This window comes from Perognathus longimembris, chromosome 8, assembly GCF_023159225.1.
Source record: "Perognathus longimembris pacificus isolate PPM17 chromosome 8, ASM2315922v1, whole genome shotgun sequence".
NCBI lineage: Eukaryota > Metazoa > Chordata > Mammalia > Rodentia > Heteromyidae > Perognathus > Perognathus longimembris.
Window position 1 is genome coordinate 18,050,974 of NC_063168.1, and position 25,394 is coordinate 18,076,367.

The window sequence follows — 25,394 nt, forward strand, 5'->3', positions numbered from 1 at the left end:
TTATAATATACAATATAATATATTTTTGAATTAACATGTGTACATTTACATATGTATATACATATATGCATATAATGAACATATATGATATATAACAAACACCCACTTATGTATAAGTATGCTGGTTTGAATGTGAAATGTCCCCCATATGCACAAATTTTAAATTATTGGTCTCCAGGTAGTAGAGCTCTTTAGTAATTTATGGCAATCTTAGGAGATGGAGATTACCTGGAGCAAGTAGACCATCAAAGAGGAGTGTTTGAAGGTTATCCTTTGTCTCTCCCTGTGCCCCTCTCTACTATGAGCTGACTAGCATCTTCCTGACTTCCTGATATTTTGATATTCTATCTCATTATGCATTGTTGATAGATAAAGTCTCAGATATCTTCCTTTCCTTAAGTTGTTTCTGTCAGGTATTTGATCACAGGGATGAGAAAATTAGGTAATACAGTATGTCTAGTTTTCTTTTAAAATTTCTATTGTTCTTTTCTCCTTTCATATCATCCTAGCTTTTGGTTGTTGTTTTGTTCAAGAGCTTAAACCCTAAATCTCATCCAACAGCTAAAGAAACATATCCCTGGAACCACCTATACAAAATTTAGAACAGAAGGGTCAGTACACAACACACAGTAAGGAAACCTCATGTCTTTTGGACACACAAGCATTCAGAGTACAATTGGCACAGGCATAAACCAAAGGGTTTGTGAGAAAAACAACACATAGTAGGGTAATAAAATCTTGGTGATATCTACAACTCCCCTCATCAGATATGCGGATCCCTGAGGAGAGTGTTGTTGGCATCTGGACACCCCTTTCATTGTCCCCTCAGGGTATTGCTTTACATAGTTACTGTGCAGATAAAAGAGAACATAAAGGAATATATGACAGCAAGAACTTTCTAGTTACATAAATACTGCTGAGCAGCTCTCAACTGAAAAGTTATTTTTCTGCTGGACCCGTTAATTGCACCAACACCACACAACCAAAGTAGCTGAGGGAGATAATCACTAGGTTCCGGAAGTAAAGGCTTACCTCTTCTTAGAGATGAGCCCTTTCTCTCTTCCAGCTTTTCATTCTCACTTTCTCTGACTTAACTCATTGGTCATAGTTCCTGAATAAATACTAAATGAAATGAAAATAAAGAAACTATTTTTGTGTCAGTACTGGAGCTTGAATTCAGGCCCTCAAATTCTCCCTTAGCTTTTACACAATGGATAGAATGAACCTCCATTTCCACCTTTGTGCTGGGGAATAGTAGATAAGAGTCCTATGGATATTTTCTTGTACCAGGTAGCTTTAAGCCATCATCCTCAGATATCATCCTTTCAAGTAGTTAGGATTACAGGTATAAGCCACTAGTGTTCAGTTCAAAACCTACTGGAAATCACCCTATCAGTTCATATGTCAAACAAGACATAGATCATAGGCTTTTGCATAGGGATTACGTGTTTTATTCTTCACTTTGATTAATGAACTGGCAATTTATAGTACCCGCCTCTTTATCTGCACTTTTACATCATGTTGCCTTATGAGACCCCTGTTAATGGTGGGTCAGGGTCATGTATATTTAGTGTACATCTTAGAATGATCTATCATGGTGGTTGTCTTAGGAGCTTCCGCTGTCATCACTAAGGCAATGAGAATGAAAAATTAAAGAATGCCAAACTCTCACCTGAAAGCAATCCACACAAGTACTCCATGGCTTAGTAGGTGTGGGAAATTGAGGAGGAGCTTTACAATACTTCATGAGTTAATGCAAAGGATCCATGGCTGTGCTTATTAATAAGCCAATATAAAGAACATCCTTTTATTCAGTCAAAACACAGTGTTTGGATCTACTTCAAATCTAAAAAATCCTCAATACAATATGTGAGCAATCTGTGCCAGATGCTCTTATACACCAAATATTTTTTTAAATTCTTATACAATTAAACTGCTACAAATTGATCTTTTCAGTTTCATTCAAAGTCAGAGTAATAGTTGTTCCAATAAATAAACATTTCAAAACGGAATGAGAGACTCTTACTGATGACAGTAACCTAGCAAAACAATGAAACCTTTCTAACAGTGGTAAAATATCAAATATTTAAGTCATCCAGTATGCTTTGGTGCTTGTATTTTTTAAATAATTAATTTATTTATTGTCAGTGTGATGTACAGAGGGGTTACAGTTGGATACATAAGGCAGTAAGTATATTCATTATCAAACTTGTTACCTCCTCCCTCATTTTCCTCCCAACTTCTCCTAAATTCACTCCTCTCCCACCCTCCTGAGTTGTACACTTGGTGTTCAGCATATTGTCTTCTAAGTAGTGCTGTTGTATTGTCTTTTACTCTTTGTCTCTCCATTTTGATATTTCCCTTCCCTTCTGTAGTTCCGATAAACATATATGCAATACCCAGAGTATCAAAAAAAGTTACACTGATATCAGAGGCAAAACCATAGGGAAGAAAGACAAAAAAGAAAGGCATATTTCCACATGGTATGTTGGAAATAACAACAATGTGGAACCACTTATTTCCATAACTTGTTGTAATCTTTGCTGGGACTAATCTAGAAATGTACTAATTATTACCATGAGGGAAAACATAGAGTCTATGTTTCTTTGGGTCTAGCTCACTTCATGTAGTATGGCTTTTTCCCAGTCTTTCCATTTCCTTACAAATGGGACAAGGCCATTTGTTTTTTCTGGTAGAAGCACAGAATCCTATTGTGTATATATATGTACCACATTTTCTTGAAAATTCATCTACTGAAGAACATCTGGATTGGTTCTAAATTGTAAATTGTGCAGCAATGAACATAGTTGTGCTGGTGGCTTTAGTGTGGTCTTGCTTATAAATTTTTGGGTAGATACCCAAAAGTGGGGTGCTGGGTTATAGGGGAGGTCTATGTTTTGCCTTCTGCGGAACCTCCATACTGCTTTCCTGAGTGGTTGAACAAGTTTACACTTCCACCAAAGGCATAGTAGGGTTCACTTTTGGTCACATCCCCTCCAGCATCTGTTATTATTAGTTTTCTTGATAACGGCCATTCTTACTGGGGTGAGGTGGAATCTGAATGCTGTTTCGATTTGTGTTTCTTTTATGGCCAGTGATGTAAAGCACTTCTTCATGTGTCTCTTGGCCATTCTCATTTCCTCATCAGAGAAGTCTCTTTTTAAGTCTTTAGCCCATTTGTTGAAGGGGCTATTGGTTCTTTGAGGATTTGTTTTGAATGAATTAATGTTTTTTAGTTCTAAGTATACTTTAGCTATGAGACCTCTATCTGTTGTATGGCCGGTGAAGGTCTTCTCCCAATCTGTGGGCTTTCTATTTATCTTGCAAGCTATGTCCTTTGCCTTACAGAAGCTCCATAGTTTAATGCAATCCCATTTGTCCAAAATTTCTTTGATTTGTTGTGTTTCTGAGCCTTTATTAAGAAGGTTTGTCCTGTGCCAAAGAGCCCAAATACAACTCCTATTATTTCCTGCGATATTTTCAGGGTATCTGCTTTTACTTTGAGGTCTTTGATCCATTTGGAATTGATTTTGGTGCAAAGTGATATATAAGGATCTAGTTTTAGTTTGCTACAGGTGTTATTGTAGAACATTTTGAGGGCTATATTTTAGGTCTTTGATTGACTGTTCTGTTTCCTGTTTATTTTGAGTAGAGTTGAGATTCCCTAAATTGCCATTTTAATTGTGTTTCTTCTGCCCATCTGGACAGCATAGGAAGTCCAAAAGCATACCAGAACACAATTTTAAGACCTAAACCAAACCTGCCACAAGCCTTGTTGTTGCACAGGCCTTAGAGGGTCACAATCATAGATAGATAATTTCACTTTCTGTTTTTGGATATAAAAACAGATAAAATGCTTCCACTGATCACAGTTTTAAGCCAAAAATCATCCCCAGATCCTGTAATTGCACTGACATAAGGATTGAAAATGTTAGGTGGTTTCTCCCCTTTCTATCTTTGAGTTTTTATGTTGGGGAAGGGGTATTATGATTCAGGAGTTGCATTTAGTCATAACCACTGAATAACTCTATCCTTTCAAATAAATCAATCTGGACTGAGAGGCTTACTCAATGAACCCTTTGACACAATCAGTTGAAGACAGAAACAGTCTAGCTAGACAACCAAAAACTAGTATTCAATAGACTATGAAGATCCAAGATGGAGAGAACGATCAGAAATTAGGAGCTATAAGGGAAAGTAGGAGAAGAAAGCAAGAGTAGCAAAAAGCACGAATGAAAGGTACAGAAGGATGGTAATTTGAGATCTAAGTTCAAAGAAAGGGCACAAAAGAAAACTTAAAAAGAATGGAAAAAGCTAAAAGAAATATAAAACTTTAAGAAGAAAAATTGAAAAGGAAGAAAACCTTTCCAGAAGGAATATTACCAAATTTGAGGGTACTGAGCGTGAGAGATAGAGGTTTTAATAATTAGAATCTAGAATTCTTCCTTGAGGTCTTGGCTGTGACCCCGGGGCAGCAATGGTGGGGACCGGGCCACAGCACACAGCCGCGGGATTGGCATCAGCTGCTGTACCCCAGCGTGCCCGCTCGGTGGTGAGGCCTGCCCCTGTGTGATGACTGCAGTGTTGCATGTTGCCAGCTGCAGGTGTGCTGGAGCGACAAGCAGCCCTAGTGCTTTGGAGACATTGCGGAGGGGGCTTACGTTAGGTGCTGACGTTGGCCAAGTCAGCAGCCTCTGGGCGTGTCTGTGCTGGGGAATTAAGGTGTTGGCAGGCACCGGGGCCTGGCGCACCCCCTCAAAGGCTTGCCCTCCTCCTCCCACCAATTGTTGTAATGGTGCAGGTAATGGTGCTGGTAGTGGCCGCACTGGGAAGCAGGCTTAGAGCCGGCGCAGCAGCCCAGCGGCCCGGCTCAGTCTCCACAGGGATCAGGATGTCCCTCTGTCGGCAGCAGCAGGAATGGCAGGCGTGTTTGTGGGTGAAGAGGCTCTGGCGCTCAGCCTCAACATCCTTGGGATAAGCTCTTACCTCTGCGCTAGTAGCAACAATGGCGGTGGCTTCCATGCCAGCATTAGCAGTGGTGATGGCAGTGGTGATTTCAGTCGTATGGAATCCCCTGTTTCTTTGCTTTCTGTCTTTTTTGGTTTCTTTTTTGAAAGTTAGTTCTTCTGTAGCAAGCTAAATTTTTATCAGCTTAGAGATCGAATGGTGTGGGTCCCTTGAGGCAAAGTGTGTCCTGTGACTCTAAATCTCTATGTGGTATGAGACACCTAGTGAGCTTACCTGTGGCCATGTCACCATCTTGCTCATGGATCTTGCCTATATGTTTTATACAACATTTTGTAAATATTTCTTTTCTACATGGTATGTGCGTCTGTTACTCTTTCATTTCTCCAATGCATACATCAAGAAGAATACTAGATAGCAGCAGGTAAGAAATATGAGTGGTTTTCAGTATGATAATTTTCCAAACTATCAGTTAATTCACCAGTTATTAGTCCTCCAATCAGTAATTATTCTTTCTTTTAACTATTGTCTTTGTAGCTATAGGTAAATATACCTTTAAGTAGAATTAATGACACTTTGCTGGAAACTGCCAACAAATTTGACATGATTAGCACAAGAGTCTGCATGTAGATTGACAACTGTCTCCTTTCCAAAAATGTTCTATTCCCTAGCATTGCAGATTTCTGTACCACCCTTAATCTTGAATCACAGTTTGCAGCATGATTTTCCCTCTTTAACTTATGTCTCTTCCATTTTCTGATTTTAATTTGGCCTCTGTTCCAAAACTATATCTATATTCCTTTACTCTTCCTGATCTAATGGCACCTACTCAGAAAATTTTGCCTTTGAGAGATTCATTTATCAGCTTCAAAGACTTGTACATTTTTCGATTTTGCAATGTTCCATCCCTATAGCATAACCACCTGCTATGTAGACTTTCTCATTCATCAATGTTTAAATTCAAACTATTCTCTCTCCTCTGGCCCTACTAACATGTTGCCCATGGCCAAAAACAAACCAAATTTTCACCTTTACCTCATCCCTTCAATAAACCGGGAAATCTTAATCTTGTTTGCAATGGCTATAACTATTTAGGGTGCTGTTTCTTTTCACACTGTCACTTCTCCAAGACTGAGTCCTCACAGAATTGTGTTTTGTTTTGTTTCCTCTGTTATTTCACCTATCTAACAATCTGTATTCCTTTGTCTCTAATTCAGTCAGTTTACTGTGAAATCTTCCAAAGAATCAGTTAAATTTGCGGACAACCAAGTAATTAGTTAATTTCTCTCTCCCATCTTCCCTTGTATTCTTTCCTTCATTCCAATAGGCTGTCTATTTTTATCCTCATTCATAAAATTTCTTTGGGACTCTGGTCCCTTGTGATATTCTTGAGATATTTGACTATAAAACTTCACATCAAGTCAGAGCATCTCTATTATTCTCCAGTTGTGAATGCCATTTTTTTCTCTTTGACTTTGAAAACAACTTGAAATCTTACTATGCACTATTCTGCACACATTTTCTATCAATGTATAGCTTAAAAATCATTTCCTATTTGTTCCTAGCAGAGATATGCTTCTTTCTACATAACTCCTTACTTAACTGACCTATAGATATGACAGTCCAATATCCGCTCACATGTTCTTTCAGTGCCTAGGGAACATCAGGACTGGTACCATAGTATTTGATATGGAACAAATATATCCATAATATTTTAGTATTAACTTCTTTCCCCTATGTTTTTTGTATGGATACTGGGGCATGAACTCAAGGCCACACACTCTCACTTACATTTTTTACACAAGGTTGGCTGTCTAACCACTTGAGGTCTACTTCCAGATTTTTGCTAGTAAATTGGAGATAAACAAGGTTGATAAATTTTCTGCTCCAGCTGCTTCAAAAACTAATCCTCAGATGTCAGCCTCCTGGTATCTAGGATTACAAGAGTGAGCCACCAGCACCTGGGTGTCCTCATTTTTATCTACCTACATCTTAGCAAAAAACTAGCCATACACTTGACATAATGACTGACTGTTTTCACCTGCCTCATGTAAAACACAAATTGACTGCTAGGATAGATGGACTCTCAAATGGGGTTCATGCAAATGTGGAAAATGGGTTTACTTCTTCTCAAGCAGTCTGCATAACAGGATTAGGGGGGAAACTCTAAACCTCAATGCCTGGGTCCTCCTCCCATAAATCTGTCTTAATTAACAAATGATGAGACCTGGATATCAGAATTGTAAAGGTCCTCAAGCAATTCTATTTACTAACATTTGTAAATTCCTAGATCCAGGAAAGTGTTTGGAATTCCAGAATTTCTTGGTAGTAAATGCTAATACATGGGGCATAAATCCATCCCAAATGCTTCACTATACCCATGCCTCAATATACTACATATCTGAACAAACCCTTTTTGCTTTCCTCATTTTTAAGAATCTGTGCTATGTGTATTTCATAGCTACATTGCTGTCCTCCTTCCATAGTTTACTGGGAACAACTGATAAAGCCCTCCAACACTAAATTATATGGAATTATTCCATCCTCTCTAGAACTACACTGTCTACAGATTCAGTGCTCCACTATCCTTCTTAGGAGGATAGAAAATGGTTCATTATAGGAAATAAAGGTAGAACAGATTGCATATGTGTGTGTATATAATTTATTTCTTTCTTGTACAAAGGGGCTACAGTTTCATACCTAAGGCAATGCATACATTTCTTATCCAACTTGTTACCTCCTCCCTCGTTTTCCCCCCTTTCCACTTTCCTCCCCCCATAAATTGTACAATTGGTTTACACCATATAGTTTTGTAGGTATTGGTTTGTGGCATTGGTGGCATTGGTTTGTCTTTTAACCTTTGTCTCTCCATTTTGATATTACCCTTCCCTAGTTCCACTATACATATATGCAATATCCAGGGTACCAAAATCAGTTACCGTGACATCAGGGGTAAAACCATAGGGAAGAAAGACAAAAAAAAGGCATAATTTCACAGGGTATGTTGAAAATAATAACAATGATAAGCCACTTGTTACCATAACTTGGAGCTCAGTTTGAATGATCATCTTGTTTGGTCATATGGACATAGCTATTGAGCTATTGTGATCTTCTGCTAGGATTATCCTAGATGTGTACTAATTTTTCCCAATGAGGGAAACGATAGAGTCTATGTTTCTTTGGGTCTGGCTCAATTCACTTAGTAGGATTTTTTCCAAGTCCTTCCACATCCTTACATATGGGGAAATGTCATTCTTTCTGACAGAGGCATAGAATTCCATTGTGTATATGTACCACATTTGCTTTCTTTTTTTCTATTATTTATTGTCAAAGTGATGTACAGAGAGGTTACAGTTTCATACATTAGGCCTTGGGTACATTTCTTGTACTGTTTGTTACCTCCATCCTCATTGCCTCCTCCCCCTCCCCCTTCCCCTCTCCCCCCATGAGTTGTTCAGTAAGTTTACACCAAATGGTTTTGTAAATATTGCTTTTGGAGTCGTTTGTCTTTTTATCCTTTGTCTCTTGATTTTGATATTCCCTTTCACTTCCCTAGTTCTAGTACCAGTATATACAGTATCCAGTGTACTCAGATGGGATACAGTGATAGTGCGGGCACAACCACAGGAAGGGGATACAAAAGGATCATCAACAATAGGAGCTACGGTTTCACATGGCATGTTGAAAGTTATTACAACAGTGATATAACAGTTGTTTCCAAAACATGGAGTAAATTTTACTTAGCATTATCTTATGCATTCTTAAGGGCATAGTGATTGGCCTCTTGTGATCCTCTGCTGTGACAAACCTAAACCTGTGCAAATTATTCCCTATGAGGGAGACCACAGAGCCCCTGTTTCTTTGGGTCTGATCACTTCACTTAGTATAATTTTTTTCCAAGTACTTCCATTTCGTTATGAATTGGGCAATGTCATTCTTTGTGATAGAGGCATAAAATTCCATTGTGTATATGTACCACATTTTCCTGATCCATTCGTCTACTGAGGGGCCTCTGGGTTGGTTCCATATTTTGGCTTTGACAAATTGTGCTGCAATGAACATTGTTGTGCTGGTGGCTTTAGTGTGGTCTTGTTTGTGGTCTTTTGGGTAGATGTCCAAAAGTGGGGCTGCTGTGTCATAGGGGAGCTCTATGTTTAGCCTTCTGAGGAATCTCCATACTGTTTTCAAAGGTGGCTGAACCAGTTTACATTCCCACCAACAATGAAGTAGGGTTCCCTTTTGGCTACCTCCCCTCCAACATTTATGATTGCTAGTTTTCTTGATAAAGAGCATTCTTACTGGGTGAGGTGGAATCTCAATGTTGTTTTGATTTGCATTTCTTTTATGGCTGGTGATGTAGAGCACTTTTTCATATGTCGCTTGGCCATTCTCATTTCCTCATCAGAGAAGCCTCTTTTTAAGTCTTTAGTCCACATGTTGAGGGGGCTGCTGGTTCTTAGTGGTTGTGTTTTGGAGGAATGTAATTTTTTTTAGTTCTGCATATATTTTAGATATGAGGACTTTGTCCATTGTATGGCCAGTAAAGATCTTTTCCCAATCTGTGGGTTTTCTGTTTACCTTGCGAGCTATGTCACTTGCCCTGCAGAAGTTCTGCAGTTTCATGCAGTCCCATTTGTCCATCTTTTCTTCGATTTGTAGCATTTCTGTGTCTTTGTTAAGGAAGTTTCATCCTTGTGCCAAGGAGCCCAAGTGTTACTCCTACTCCTTCTTTTAGTGTTTTCAGGTTATCTGTTTTTATTTCGAGGTCTTTGATTCATTTGGAATTGATTTTGGTGCAGGGTGATATATAAGAATCTAGTTTTAGTTTGTTGCAGGTGTCGAACCAGGTTTGCCAGAACCATTTGTTAAAGAGGCTATCTTTCTTCCATCCTATTTTTTTTTAGCTCTTTTATCAAAGATTAATTAGGCATAGTTCTGTGGGTTCATCTCTGGGTCTTCAATTCTGTTTCATTGGTCTTCAGGCCTGTTCTAGTGCCAATACCAAGCTGTTTTTATTACTATAGCTTTAAAATACAGCTTGAAGTTTGGTATTGTAATTCCTCCAGCACTGTTCTTTCTGCTTAGAATTCTTTTTGCTATTTGTGGTCTTTTATTGTTTCATATGAATTTCTGGATTGCTTTCTCTATTTCATTAAAAAATGGTGTTTGGATATTAATGGGTATTGCACTGAATTTGTAGATAGCCTTTGGCAATATTGCCATTTTAACAATATTAATCCTCCCAATCCAGGAGGATGGGTGGTTTTTCCATTTCCTTAGTTCTGCCTTAATTTTGTTTTTCATGTTTTTAAAGTTCTCATCATAGAGGTCTTTCACTTCTTTGGTTAAGGTTATTCCTAGGTATTTTATGTTTTTTGAGGCTATTGCAAAAGAAGTTGCTTTCCTGATTTCGGCCTCAGTCTTTGGTCATTAGCATACAGAAAGGCCGTTGATTTTTGAGGGTTTATTTTATATCCGGCTACTTTGCCAAAGTTTTGGATCAGCTTCAGTAGGTTGGGAATAGAGTCTAATGGGGTTCTTTAGGTATTGGATCATGTCATCTGTGAAGAGAAAAGGTTTAACTTCTTTTCGTATTTGGATCCCCTTTATGTTTTCTTCTTGCCTATTTTCTCTGGCTAGGAATTCTAGTACTATGTTGAAGAGGCCGGGAGAGAGGGGACATCCCTTTCTTTCTCCTGATTTTAAAGGGAATGGCTTTAGATTTTCACCATTTAGAATTATGCTTTCTGTTGGTTTGTCATAAACTGCCTTTATTATATTCAGGAGTATTCCCTGGAATCCCAATTTTTCCAGGGCTTTTATCATAAATGGGTGCTGGATTTTATAGAACGCCTTTTCCGCATCTAGGGATATAACCATGTGATTCTTTATCTTGTTCCGGTTGATGTGGTGGATTACATTAATTGACTTGCACATATTGAACCAACTTTGCATCCCTGGAATGAATCCAGTTTGATCATCATGTATGATTTTTTTTGATGACCTGTTGAAGTCAATTGGCCAGAATTTTTTTTTTTGTTTTTGTTTTTTTTGGCCAGTCCTGGGCCTGGGACTCAGGGCCTGAGCACTGTCCCTGGCTTCTTCCCGCTCAAGGCTAGCACTCTGCCACTTGAGCCACAGCGCTGCTTCTGGCCATTTTCTGTATATGTGGTGCTGGGGAATCGAACCTAGGGCCTCGTGTATCCGAGGCAGGCACTCTTGCCACTAGGCTATATCCCCAGCCCAATTGGCCAGAATTTTGTTGAGAATTTTTGCATCAATATTCATCAGGGAAATCGGTCCATAGTTCTCTTTTGGGATGAGGATTATACTGGCTTCATAGAATGTGTTTGGTAGTGAACTTTCTCTTTCAATTAAATTGAAGAGTTTGAGAAATACTGGTGTGAGTTCTGTTTTAAAGACTTTCTGGAATTCTGCTGTGAATATGTCTGGACCTGGGCTTTTCTTGGATGGGAGATCTCTTATTGCAGTTTCTATTTCAATGCTGGATATGGGTCTCCTTAGAAGGTTTAAATCTTCATGGTTGAGTTGGGGGATATCAATGTTTTCTAGGAAATCGTCCATTTCTTCCAGGTTCTCGAGTTTGTTGTCATAAAGGTTTGCAAAATAGTCCCTTATTGTGTTCTGAATTTTGGTTGTTTCTGTGGTGATGTTACCTGTTTCATCTCTGATCTTGTTTATTTGGGTGTGCTGCCTTTCATTTTTTGGTCAGGTTTGCTAGAGGGTCTGTCTATCTTGTTAATTTTTTCAAAGAACCAACTCTTCATTTTGTTGATTCTTTCGATTTTTTTTGTCTCTAAGTCATTTAATTCTGATTTGATTTTAATTATTTGCTTCCATCTATTGACTTGTGATTTGGCTTGTTGTTCTCTTTTGAGGAGCTTAAGGTGCTTCCTTAAGTTATTGAGTGCTGTTTCTCCTGTTTGTTGGTGTAGGCACTCAGAGATATAAATTTCCCTCTGAGTACTGCCTTTGCTGTATCCCAAAGGAGCTGGTACTTTGTGTCCTCATCTTGGTTGAATTCCATAAACATTTGAATTTCTGTACTAATTTCTTCAATGACGCAGTTATGGTTCAGCAGTGTGTTGTTTAGTCTCCATGAATTGTAGGATTTTCTCTGGTGGCTGTTTGAGTTGAGCTCTAATTTTATTCCATTGTGATCAGAGATAATGAAGGGAATGATTTCGATACTTCTAAATTTGTGTAGATTTTCTTTGTGCCCTAAGATGTGATCTATTTTGGAGAATGTTCCATGTGCTGTTGAAAAGAATGCATGCTCTGGTGTTGCTGGATGGAATATTGTGTAGATGTTGGTTAAGTCTAGTTGGTCTATGCAGTTGTTTAGTTCTGTCGTTTCTTTGTTCAGTTTTTGGCGTATTGATCTGTCCAGAGGTGACAGTGGAGTGTTAAAGTCTCCAACTGTAAATGTGTTTGGGTGTATGTGTGTTTTTAGAGTCAGTAGTGTTGGTTTGATGAAGTTGGGTGCTCCTGTATTTGTGTACATTTCCTTGATCCACTCATCTACTGAGGGGCATCTGGGTTGGTTCCATATTTTAGTGATAACAAATTGTGCTGCAATGAACATAGTTTTGCTGTTGGTTTTAGTGTGGTCTGGCTTGTAATCTTTCGGGAAGCTGCCCAGAAGTAGGGCTGCTGGGTCATCAGGGAGCTCTATGTTTAGCCTGCTGAGGAATCTCCATACTGCTTTTCAGAGCGGTTGAACACGTTTACACTCCCACTAAATGTGTACTAGGTTCCCTTTGGGCCACATCCCCTCCAGTATGTTATTATTAGTTTTCTTGATAATTGCCATTATTACTGGGTGAGGTACAATTTCAATGTTGCTTTGATTTGCATTTCTTTTATGGCCAGCAATGTGTCTCCTAGCCATTCTCATTTCATCTTCCAAAAGTCTCTTTTTAGGTCTTTAGCCCATTTGTTTAGGAGGAAGTTAGTTCTTTGAGGATTTGTTTTGAGGAACTAATATATCTGCTGTGATAGCTCCCATATATTTAGGTTTTCTTGAGTCTTATGACTTCATTTGCTAAGACAATGTGCTGGGATAAAGTGATATGTGACTTTGAAAACTGAGAAACTGATGCTGAAAGTGGTTCCATGATTCACCTTAAGTCATCCAGTTGATTTGAATGAAGTAAGATTCTAATTTGGAATATTAACTAAGCTACCAGGCTGTGCTGACTTTTCTCAAGACAGACTCCATATTGCTTCACCCATCAGGGGCTAGAGTACAATGGCAATCACCTGCCATGCACTACAGCACCATGACAGATGCATTCCACATGCTTCCAGGATGGTAACATGCCATGTGCTAGTGCTCCAAGAGGACCATGTGTCATGTGTTAAAGGACCATGATGGTTACATGCCACACACTTCCTGTCAAACACTACTGCACCATGAGAGGCATAGGTCATGTACTAGAGTACCGAAACTATCACATGTCATACATTAGAACACTGTCAGTGCTTTAAGAACAGAAAAAAATCTTTTTACCTGTCTTGATGAAGTTTAAACCTAGCAAGGAAGATAACGTTCACTTATTTATTTATTTCATTTATGATAAGACAGACCCTTCATACACACAGTCTAATATCCTATTTCTACCCAAGTATAAAACATCCACATTCTAGGTTTTAAGCAAATTACATCAATTTTGAAATTATAAGTAATTTTTGCTACATAATTTAATAAATATGTATGTGTATATATGTGTGTATATATGCATATATATATGCACAGGTTTACTGAAAGTTACTTTTTTAAGAAAAGCAGAAAGTATAAGAAAACTTCTACTGGACTATTGCAGCCTAAAATATACTTATCACTCATTATCAGCACCCTCTGAAATCTTCAGCAGTGGTATAAAAGAAGTAATATATTTCCTTGGTGAGTAAAGAAGTTTAAAAAAGACCATGTGAAATACAATTACAGTAAATAATTTCATATATTATCATGCTAGATTCAGTAAGTCTTGAGTCAGATAAGTCTTGTGAAACTTCAAAAGAACAAAACATATTCATGCTAGAGTACCTCTGTACTAAAATGTGAAAATGGAAATAATAAAAAAAATTCTGGGGCTGGGAATATGGCCTATTGGCAAGAGTGCTTGCCTCATATACATGAAGCCCTGGGTTCGATTCCTCAGCACCACATATATAGGAAACGGCCAGAAGTGGTGCTGTGGTTCAAGTGGCAGAGTGCTAGCCTTGAGCAAAAAGAAGTGAGGGACAGTGCTCAGGCCCTGAGTCCAAGCCCCAGGACCGGCAAAAATAAATAATAAATAAATAAATAAATAAAATCTGCCTTCACTCATGTTGTAAAAAGTGACCATGGTTTTGAACATTTTTAAAGCATAAAGAAGGCTGGGTGTAGCTCAGTGTGAAAGAATTTTACTAGAATGTTCAAGACCCTAGAATTGATTCCCAAACAGAAAGAGTAAAATATTAACTATGCAATAATACAACAAACAATAGATTTAGTTCCCAAATGACACATAGTTAAATAAGCCAAGTACAGAAACAGAAACTTCTAATTGTTTTGTTTGATTGTATTGTTAATTAGAGCTTATCTAATTAAATCTTATCTCATCTAATTAGATCTTATCTAATCAGATCTTATCTGATTAGATATTGTCTAATTAGATCTTATCTAATTAACTACAAACTAGCGAAAGGGGAGCTGTGGCTCAGTTGGTAGACCACCAATTTTGTTTGGTTCATTCCAGTGCTGGAGGTTGAATTAAGGGCCTGGGTTCTATCACTGAGCCCTTTAACAGTACAAGAAATGTATCCAAGGCATAACGTATGAAACTGTAACCTCTCTGTACATCACTTTGACAATAAATAAGAAAAAAAAAAGAATCTCACAGATTCATCTGCCTTAGCTTCAAATTACAATCCTCATAGCTCACTCTCCTGAACTCTCTCTGAATTATAGGCTTAAATCTCAGTCACCTGGATAAAGTGGACATTTCTATTTGGTACATAAATGCTATTATATGTGAGAAAACTACAAACAAAATAATTATCCAGGTTATAAATACATGATAAAAACCAATTATTCATTTGCCATTCAGAAGCAATACCAATTTTCCAATGTACTTAAAAACTCAAAATGGTTCACATTGATTCCAAAACAAATTTTTTTATGCACAACAGATAAAATATGGAATATTCACCATTTCCAATTAAAGTGGTAATTCATGTTATTGTAATATAAGTGACATAAGTTATTGTAATATAAGTGGGTGGGTAAGGAAGACAAAACCATGGGAGCAGTATAGCAGATGTTGGTATGCAAAGAAGGTTGGCACTCTAAGTATTACATAATCACTATAAGATTTTTATAAAACACACATAAAGATAGGCTTGAAGAAAGATGACATCTAGATATTTACTTATATATCTATCAATTCACCATGTATTTAATGAAAATTTTAAATAATGGAATTACAAATCAATGATTATCAGAATAGACATTGTCTGATCTATGCCTTCATTAATTTATAATGTGGTGTGGCAAGAAAGAAATTCATGTCACAGATGTTTAACTAGTATGTGGTCAGGAATAAGTAAAATATTGTATGATTTTTTTAAGTAACAGAAGCTTAAATGCCAGTCGCTCATTCCTATAATCCTAGCTACACAGGAGACTGGGATGTAATGATTGTGATACAATACCAGCCTGAGCAGAAGAGTCTGTGAGATTCTCATCTCCGATTAGCCAGCAAAATCCAGAAGTGGAAAAATGGCTCAAGTGGTAACTTGAGCCTAAATTTTGAGTGAAAAACTAAGGGCAGATGAGTGGCTCTGAATTCCAGCCCCAGTAATGGCACAGATAAACAAAATATGGCATGAGTTGTCAGAGAAAGTTTCCTAGAGAAAGTGTTCCTTGTGTTGGGATGATCCTTCAGTGTTTGAATGAGGAGCACACATGCAGAAACACAAGGACAAGTAAAACATGTTACTTTTGAATAAGTAAGACTTGACTTGGCCCATTAAACATACATTTAGGAGATAAGATTTATGGGACTTTTCATAGGCTCTACTTGGAAGAAAGGGCAGGAGTAAGAATTGATAGTAAAATTCCTGTCATTTGTAACTGGATGGATATATGAGATGTACACTGACATAAGAAATTGGAGAACATTCACAAAGCTGGAAATCTGCTCTGTTTTTAGTTCTTGCTCATTAAAACGTGCACATAAAGCTGTTATGAAGGACTACCACAAAATTTAAATATTGTTCATCAGGAGACACAATCAAGAGAGGGAAATGGGAAACGGTGCATGGAGTAAATATATATAAAATAGTGTTAGCATCTGGAAAATGTGTGTGTGTGTGTGTGTGTGTGTGTGTGTGTGTGTGTGTGTGTGTATCCTATAACCCAATAACAATAATATTATCTGATGATGGCATGGGCAAAGGGCTTAGTAGATGTTTTCTAAAGAGGACATATAAATACCTAATAAGCCCTTAAGGAAATGACACTTAAAATCATAATGAGATATCTCTTCACATCAATTATGGTGACTACAACTGGAAAAACGAAAACAGTTGCTGACAAGGAGACATTGGAGGTCTTGTGTACTATTAATACAACTATGACATGCAGCTACTACTTCTGTAGCTACCGCAGAAAATGACATAATCTTTAAAAATGAAAACTAATGACAATATCATTCAGCACTACCACTACTATGGAACACATGGTGTCAAACTGATGTTGTAAATTCATGGGTCTTATAATAGAAATAGTCCCAAAATGAAACTAATTCAGAGGTCCATGAGTACATGAATGAAAACACATAAAAGGGGATATCATTTAGCCATAAGAGGAAGAAAATTCTTATACATGCTATGATATATATAGGCGTTGAAGACATTAAACTAAGTAAATAAACCAGTCAAAAAATAACTAATGCTACTTGAAGTAAGTGGGCAAGTGTTTTTAAACATTTTCATTCTGAGTAGTCAAATTCAGAATGAAAAATGTTTGCTGATGACATTGGGGAAAGGCATATGGAAAACTGAATAAACAGTGTTTCAACTTTGCAAGATGACAGAGTTCTGTAGATTGACTTTTCAGAATGGTGGAACAGTGCTGAACTGTAAGCTTAAAAATCGTTGAGATGCTAATTTTATGCTATGCATATTTTGATGCAAAGAAAAACAAGATAGTTTGATGGCTGGACATGTGAAGGATGCTGTGGACTGATATAAGTTCAGGAATCAGAACAATGGTTTTTGCAAGGCATTTTACATTCTTCTTTCACTTCATCCTTAAAACTGGTTCTCCAAGGATTCTGTACATATAAGTTCTTCCTCTCCATCATCACTAAAGTATAAGTTCAACATAGGAATCTATTTTCATCTGTGATGGGAGATCAATTTAATATTCTGAATTAACAGCAGACATGGGAAATCTGTAACTGCACTGTATTGCAAGAAATTAGAAAAAAGTACTGATTCAACCAATTCCAGAGAATATGAGAAATGTTAAACATAGAGTAACACAGTGAAACCATTGAGTAGACAGCTATCGATTCTGAAGAAGAACCCATCATTTGCACAATAGTGTACTTCCATCCTGATTTCTAGGGTCTTGCCTACCTTGCTTGCGCACATCCTCAACTGCAGCCACCAACTCTTCTTTGAGATCTTGACTCTCCTTCGCAATCTGCTCACCCTTTTCGAGGAAGTTCTGAGTGGCTTGCTCCACAGATGCAGCCAGCACATGGGCTTTCTTTGACCTCCCTTTCTTTTTACCAGATGGGCCTTTGTTGCTTGTGTTGACAAGTGTTGTCACCTTAATTATAAAAAGGAAAAGAAAACAACAACAACTTTAAAACTACTCTATGAAACTGCTTGGAAATAATCTACCATGTTATCATTTCTGTTAAAGGAACATCAGGTAGTCTTCCTCACATCCCCATCAACAATCCTGTAGAATTATATGGAGTCTCATATAAATAATCATTACTTGTTCCACAGGGGAACAAAATGCATGTGATTAAAGTGTAAAGAACAACATGCCTGTATCTCAAAGATTTCAGTTGACTTTAGGCTGTAATTTCACAGATTGAGAAGTACAGTTCTCAGATCCTGTAGTAACTAGGCTTGACTGAATGAAGAAATCAAAGTAAATGTGAAACTCTCTGGTTATTGTTGGAAATATATTATAATAGTGGGGTGTCACATAAGAATAAGGACACTGACTCATGATGCCACCCCTTTTATCATTCTCCCTCTTCCAAGATAACCCAACCCTTCCCCATAATTTTCTTAATTTCTTAGTACATATATTGATTATGACTACATTACCCCCTCTTTCCCTTCCCACCCTGTTTGTGTCTTCATTTATCAAGCCTTCTTCTTCTTCTTCTGTGTTTTTTTTTGTTGTTGTTGTTGTTTGTTTGTTTTTGCCAGTCCTGGGGCTTGGACTCAGGGCCTGAGCACTGTCCCTGGATTCTTTTTGCTCAAGGCTAGCACTTTACCACTTGAGCCTCAGTTCCACTTTCAGCTTTTTCTGTTTAGGTGGTACAGAAAAATTGAACCCATGCTAGGTAAGCACTCAACCACTAAGCCACATTCCCAACCCCTTAACCCTTCTTTTTTATATCCTTCCACAAACACCTTTCAAGTGACAATTTCCCAGTATTCATTTTGTTAAATTAAGAGTTTTTCAGATTACAAATATTGTACAATTGGCTAGATTGAAAGGGTTTTGAAGTTATCTGAGCAATCAACCAAAAGCAAGACACCTAGCCAAATCCTCAGAAATGAAACAGGTTTTTGTTTTGTTGTTGTTGTTGTTGTTTATTTGTTTGGGCCAGTCCTGGGCCTTAGACTCAGGGCCTGAGCACTGTCCCTGGCTTCTTTTTGCTCAAGGCTAGCACTCTACCACTTGAGCCACAGCGCCACTTCTGGCCGTTTCCTATATATGTGGTGCTGAGGAATCGAACCCAGGGCTTCATGTATATGAGGCAAGCACTCTTGCCAGTAGGCCATATTGCCAGCCCTATGAAACATTTTTTATATGACGGGATCTCTACTACTCAAGCCATAGCTCCAGACCCTACAAAAGCAATCAATTCTTATAACAAGATGTGGCTTCACCAAAATGGCTTCTGGTAACATGTGCTTATATCAAACAATCACTTTCACAGAAAAGATCCTAACCCTTATAGTATCACATTAGGAGAAGCACTATTCCATCCTGAGCCCAAGAAGACGGGCAGAGGTGAGCAGTAATAAATTTTCAGATGCCAATGCCCATTAGTTACTTCTTAGAATTATGAAAGATCCTTGCTATATCTTATTTCATCCTCTGGAAGGTGGTAGTAAGGAGAACAAATGATTCAGGAACTTTATTTTTACTTTTGCTGGTCCTGGGACTTGAACTCTGGGCCTGGGTGCTGTTCCTTTTTGTGCTTAAGGGAAGCGCTCTATAATTTGAGCCACAGCACCAGTTCTGGTTTTGTTGAGTTGTTTACTGGAATAAGAGTCTCATGGACATTTCTGCCCAGGCTGACATTGAACTTCGATACAGAGATCACAGCCTCCTGAGTACCTAGGATTATAGGTGTGAGCCAACAGCACTGAGAAGGATTATTATATTTTTCCTTGTTTAAATTAAATCAGTTTATTTACTGTCAAAGTAATTTATAGATGAATTACAGTTTAATACATAAGGCAGGGAGTACATTTCTTATTATAATTTTTTTTTTTTTTTTTGCCATTCCTGGGCCTTGGACTCAGGGCCTGAGCACTGTCCCTGGCTTCTTCCCGCTCAAGGCTAGCACTCTGCCACTTGAACCACAGCGCCGCTTCTGGCCGTTTTCTGTATATGTGGTGCTGGGGAATCGAACCTAGGGCCTCGTGTATCCGAGGCAGGCACTCTTGCCACTAGGCTATATCCCCAGCCCTTATTATAATTTTTTAACTACCTAAAATTTCCAGAATCAAGATAAATTTACATTTATTATCATTCTTATTCTAGTTATCATAAGTTGAAAACATATCCCAAATACTTTCCTTTAGCACAATAAACATTTAGAGGTGCTTAATTTAATAACAAAGCTTTTAATATATTTTGAACAAGTTATTATACCTTACAGACATCTGAACTTTTGTTTTGTACTGATGAGAATTTTTGAAAGAAAATGAATCCAGGTGGTCTGTATTGTCCAGCTGAAATTGCCAGTCTTTTTGCCATAAAATTTTAAATCAACTTTATAAGAATGTGGGTTATGCAGTTTATTTTCATTGACATTTACCATAGTTATCTAACTGAATGTGTTGTCTGTGGTTATCAAGAAATCCAGTCCACGGGAAAAGTCCAAATCCTGACGTTTCTAGCGTTTACTCCAAATCCCAGAGTAAGCAAAGCCATTAGTCAGTGTCCCAATTAATTTTATATGGCAAGACCTAAGACTAAATGAAAAATAAAGTATTGAACCTATGTACACTATGATGATGAACATGGGCAGAACCATTACTTCAGAAGTAGGAACAATGTTGGGAGCTACAAGACTCAAGTGTTCTTCTGATTGCTAAACAAATTCAGCAAGACAGCAAATGAAATAAGGATTAAAAACTTTCAGCGACAAACACTAGCCCCGAAAGAAAGCTAAAATCATTAAAAATTAGAATACCAGAAAATGATGACGTAACTGTAAAGTGTATATGGAATGAGAAATACTGCACTATTCTAGTCTATTCAGCCTCTTCTACCATGATCAAACATTAGACAAATGGGAGTTTGCCACAGAGGCTGCTTTCCTGAGGTAAAGCCTCTTGTCGTTAATGAGGATGTAGTCTGCCCTATGAACACACTCATTTTCCAGGAACATCAGCTTCCGAGAATCACCAATACCTGGAAATAAGGGGATCAGCACCCTAACTGTCTACCCAGTCACAGCCATCATCACATACTTACTGATCTAAGCTATGCTCTTTTTATCAGAGGAAATCATTCTCTATTTAAACTTAGATGTGACTTATTTTCATTGCATGCATAATTCATAAAGGATTTGGTATCTAACTTTTAGATTTCTCAAATCAGAGAACAATAGAAAGGAGAAGCTATTAATTTCATTTAGATTGAGAGATTTAAGAAGAGGGAGCTGATCTGGAGGCTACCAAAATAGCAAACTGGGTTCCATTTACTGCAGAGGAAAATAAATTTCACCTCTTCTCTTATCTCATTGTGCATTACTGTATTGGGCATAATTTAGGTAATGGGTTTAATAAAAAGCCAGTGTAACCTATCAGGTATGTGGGGAAAAATAAACAAGTAACATTACTAATAAGTTTCCTTTAAAAAAGTGAATTACTTCTAAAAGTAGAAAAGCAATTTAATGCTCTTTTAGTGATCACTCTCATTTACTCACAGGGAGAAGACCATGAATCAAGAAAAGAAAAGAAAAAAAGACAGAAAAGGATAGGCTTCCATAACAGCTCATATCATTCAGATTAAAATGGGCAATAATTGTCAACATTTTGTACTATGAATCAGTGCTTTATTTTAGAACAAAGCCAATAAGTGACATAAGACAAATAAAGAAGAGACATAAATTATTGGCAGAGTAGACATGATGTTGTTGTTCATAGAAATAAGATTCTCAGTACAATACACAAGAATTAAAAGGCAATTACAATTACTAAAAACCAAAGGGTAAGGATACTAAATGCCACGTAACAATAAAAAGCCAATTTAAAAACTATAACCAATAAGATGTGTAGTGTTCAATATCCCATTCATAATAAGCATGAGGCAACATATTAGAGATAACCAGAAAACAACATGTAAAATAAATCAGCCAAAAATACACAAGAGTTTGCTTTCCCTCCATTTGTTCTTCTTTCTACTTAAGTCAGTACATTTCCAGAAAATTAGAGAAGGATTATTTAGGGACCTTGTTCCATGTTTGGACAGTCTGTCAAATGTTTGACTGAAAGCTACAGAAGTAAGTGAGAGTATCTGTTTTTATTTCGAGGTCTTTGATCCATACCCTGAAAACACTATAAGAAGGAGTAGGAGAAACACTTGGGTTCCTTGGCACAGGTCAAAACTTCCTTAAGACCCAGAAATGCTACAAATCAAAGAAAGGTTGGACAAATGGGATTGCATCAAACTGCAGAGTGTCTGCAGTGCAAAGGACATAGCTCTCAAGATAAACAGAAAGCTCACAGATTGGGAAAAGATCTTTACCAGTAATACAATGGACAAAGACCTCATATCTAAAATATTTGCAGAACTGGAAAAATTAAATTCCTCCAAAACAAAACCTCAATGAACCAACAGCCCCCTCAACAAGTGGGTTAAAGTCTTAAAAAGAGACTTCTCTGATGAGGAAATGAGAATGGCCAAGAGACATATGAAAAAGTGCTCTACATCACCAACCATAAAAGAAATGCAAATCAAAACATTGAGATTCCACCTCACCCAGTAAGAATGTCCTTTATCAAGAAAACTAGCAATAATAAATGTTGGAGGGGATGTGGCCAAAAGGGAACCTACTTCATTGTTGGTGGGAATGTAAACTGGTTCAGCCACTCTGGAAAACAGTATGGAGATTCCTCAGAAGGCTAAACATAGAGCTCCCCTATGACCCAGCAGCTCCACTTTTGGGCATCTACCCAAAAGACCACAAACAAGAACACACTAAAGCCACCAGCACAACAATGTTCATTGCAGCACAATTTGTCATAGCCAAAATATGGAACCAACCCAGATGCCCCTCAGTAGATGAATGGATCAGGAAAATGTGGTACATATACACAATGGAATTTTATGCCTCTATTAGAAAGAATGACATTGCTCCATTTGTAAGGAACTGGAAAGAATTGGAAAAAATTATACTAAGTGAAGTGAGTTAGACCCAAAGAAACATGGACTCTATGGTCTCCCTCATAGGGAATAATTTGCACAGGTTTAGGCTAGTCACATCAGGGGATCAAAAGAGCCCAATAGCTATACCCTTATGAACACATAAGATGATGCTAAGTGAAATGAACTCCATGTTATGGAAACGAGTGTTATATCACTGTTGTAATCACTTTCAACATGCCATATGAAACCGTAGCTTCTTTTGTTGATGATCCTCTTGTATCCCCTTCCTGTGGTTGTACCCGCGCTATCACTGTATCTCATCCGAGTACACTGGATACTGTATATACTGGTATTAGAACTAGGGAAATGAAAGGGAATATCAAAAGCGAGAGACAAAGGATAAAAAGATAAACAACTCCAAAAGCAATACTTGCAAAACCATTTGGTGTAAACCAACTGAACAATTCATGGGGAAAGAGGGAAAGGAGGGTGGGAGGGGGGAATGAGGGAGGAGGTAACAAACAGTACAAGAAATGTATGAAACTAATGTATGAAACTGTAACCTCTCTGTACATCACTTTGACAATAAATAAATATTAAAAAAAGAAGTACGTAATATCCACAATTAGGTAAAAAAAAAAAAGAAAGAAAGTAAACCACTGTGGTCTTGCTTATATCTTATATAACTGACTGTTCTCAATGCTGATCTTATGCAAATTACTCAATTCAGTCCAACCCCTCTACTAGGTATTCACATTCTCTCATCACCTTATAAGAAAGGTATGAACAATTGTAATATGCCAACATAAAAAAATAAAATGAGTTGCAAATATTTTTCTTTCCGCCTTAAGGTGGTTTACATGCTTTTTATGTGTCCTGAGCCATGCTTAAACGTGCCTCTAATACTGAAAGCTGCAGGTCATCTACTTCAGTTTTCCATGTGTATTTATTGAGGAGCAAGTTCAGCTCAAAGAAATATCCAAGGAAAGAAAAAAATATAACTTCCTTATATCCATATGACTCAAACACATTAATGGCTAAATCATTCTTGAGTTCTATAAAGGAGAACAGCTTAGTTATCTCTGGTTTAGCCTTCCAACAGATTAAGTGAATGTTAAAGAACAGAGTCAGCTTAGAACATACTTATGCTCCACATTTATCACAGGGCACATATTATATATTGACTTCCTTATCTGTCAGTAGTAATGCCTTGCTATCTCAGAGTATTAGTACCCTTATCAATGTTAGTGAGGTGTTAGCCAACCACTTTTTTCACCTCTTTCAATGATATCTGATGCATGCAAAATTCTCCAACTATACAAACATGACAGAGCTATTTGTATCAGTTGGCAATAAAAAAAAAATTTAAAACTCTTTTAACTAACCAAATGATTTCTCTCTGGGTTCCCATGCTAACTGTATTTGTCCATAAACAACAAAGAAAGTTGTTGCCCCATCATGAAGAAAAAAAATCACAAAAATATTGAGTTTTTAATGAAAACAAATACTAATTCAAAGGATGCACCCTCTTTCTCTAAATAAGTAAAGCTAATACGATTAGAATGATCAAAAATAGCCATCCAGTGGCTCAGACCTGCAATCTTTGCTACTCACAAGTCAGAGATCCGAGGGACTATCTTCCAAGTCAGCCTGGGCAACGAGCAAGGCACTATCTCAACAATAACAAAAGCACTAAGGGTGAGGTTGCCTGACTCTTCTACTACCAGTTTTCTGTTCCTAGGAATGAAAACAGCTATATATATGGAATACTTCTTTTTTCCAGAACACGAATAGCAGTTACATCTGCTTGAAACTAGCAACCATTTAATTTACCTAAGCTTGACATGTGGGACAGTTCATTGAAAATTTTAGCACTGTGATATTTCAAATGAACTCTGGAGTACCTGAGTATCAATTGCCTCAACTTGCTGTAAATGCAGACTATCAGGTCTCACACCAGACCTACTAATAACTGGTCATTCATATGTACATTAAAATCTCAGGAGCGAGCTGGGGATATGACGTAGTGGCAAGAGAGCTTGCCTCGTATACATGAGGCCCTGGGTTCGATTCCCCAGCACCACATATACAGAAAACGGCCAGAAGTGGCGCTGTGGCTCAAGTGGCAGAGTGCTAGCCTTGAGCAAAAGGAAGCCAGGGACAGTGCTCAGGCCCTGAGTCCAAGGCCCAGGACTAGCCAAAAAAAAAAAAAAAAAAAAATTAAAAAAAAAATCTCAGGAGCACAGGATTCTTATCCACTGACTTCCCTATTTTATCTTGTCCAAAACTCTCCTCTACACATGTTATTTTGGCCTTATTCCTTAAGTTTCTGACCAGGTAAGTATAAGATCAGCCATATTCATCCTATTAAATTATGAGTATTATGCATGCTACATTCACATGCTCAATATTACAAAGGAGAGACAGCATTACTTCTAACATACACTTATCCTATTATTTTATGCCATGACAAGTTCCACATCATAAAGCAGAACATCTTGATATACTGATGAGCTAGTCACTGATGTGATGATAATCTTCTCTACTAAGTAAG

At 37.6% G+C, this 25,394-nt stretch overlaps 1 protein-coding gene across 1 annotated transcript in view; it reads right to left on the reverse strand.

Moving 5' to 3' along the window:
• Positions 1 to 25,394, reverse strand: part of Ctnna2 (catenin alpha 2) — a 1,054,352-nt gene that overhangs the window by 819,106 nt on the left and 209,852 nt on the right. Inside the window, exon 3 of the mRNA XM_048352594.1 lies at positions 17,617 to 17,812. Coding sequence (XP_048208551.1) covers positions 17,617 to 17,812 — 196 coding nt within the window. The remainder of the gene's footprint in view (positions 1 to 17,616; positions 17,813 to 25,394) is intronic.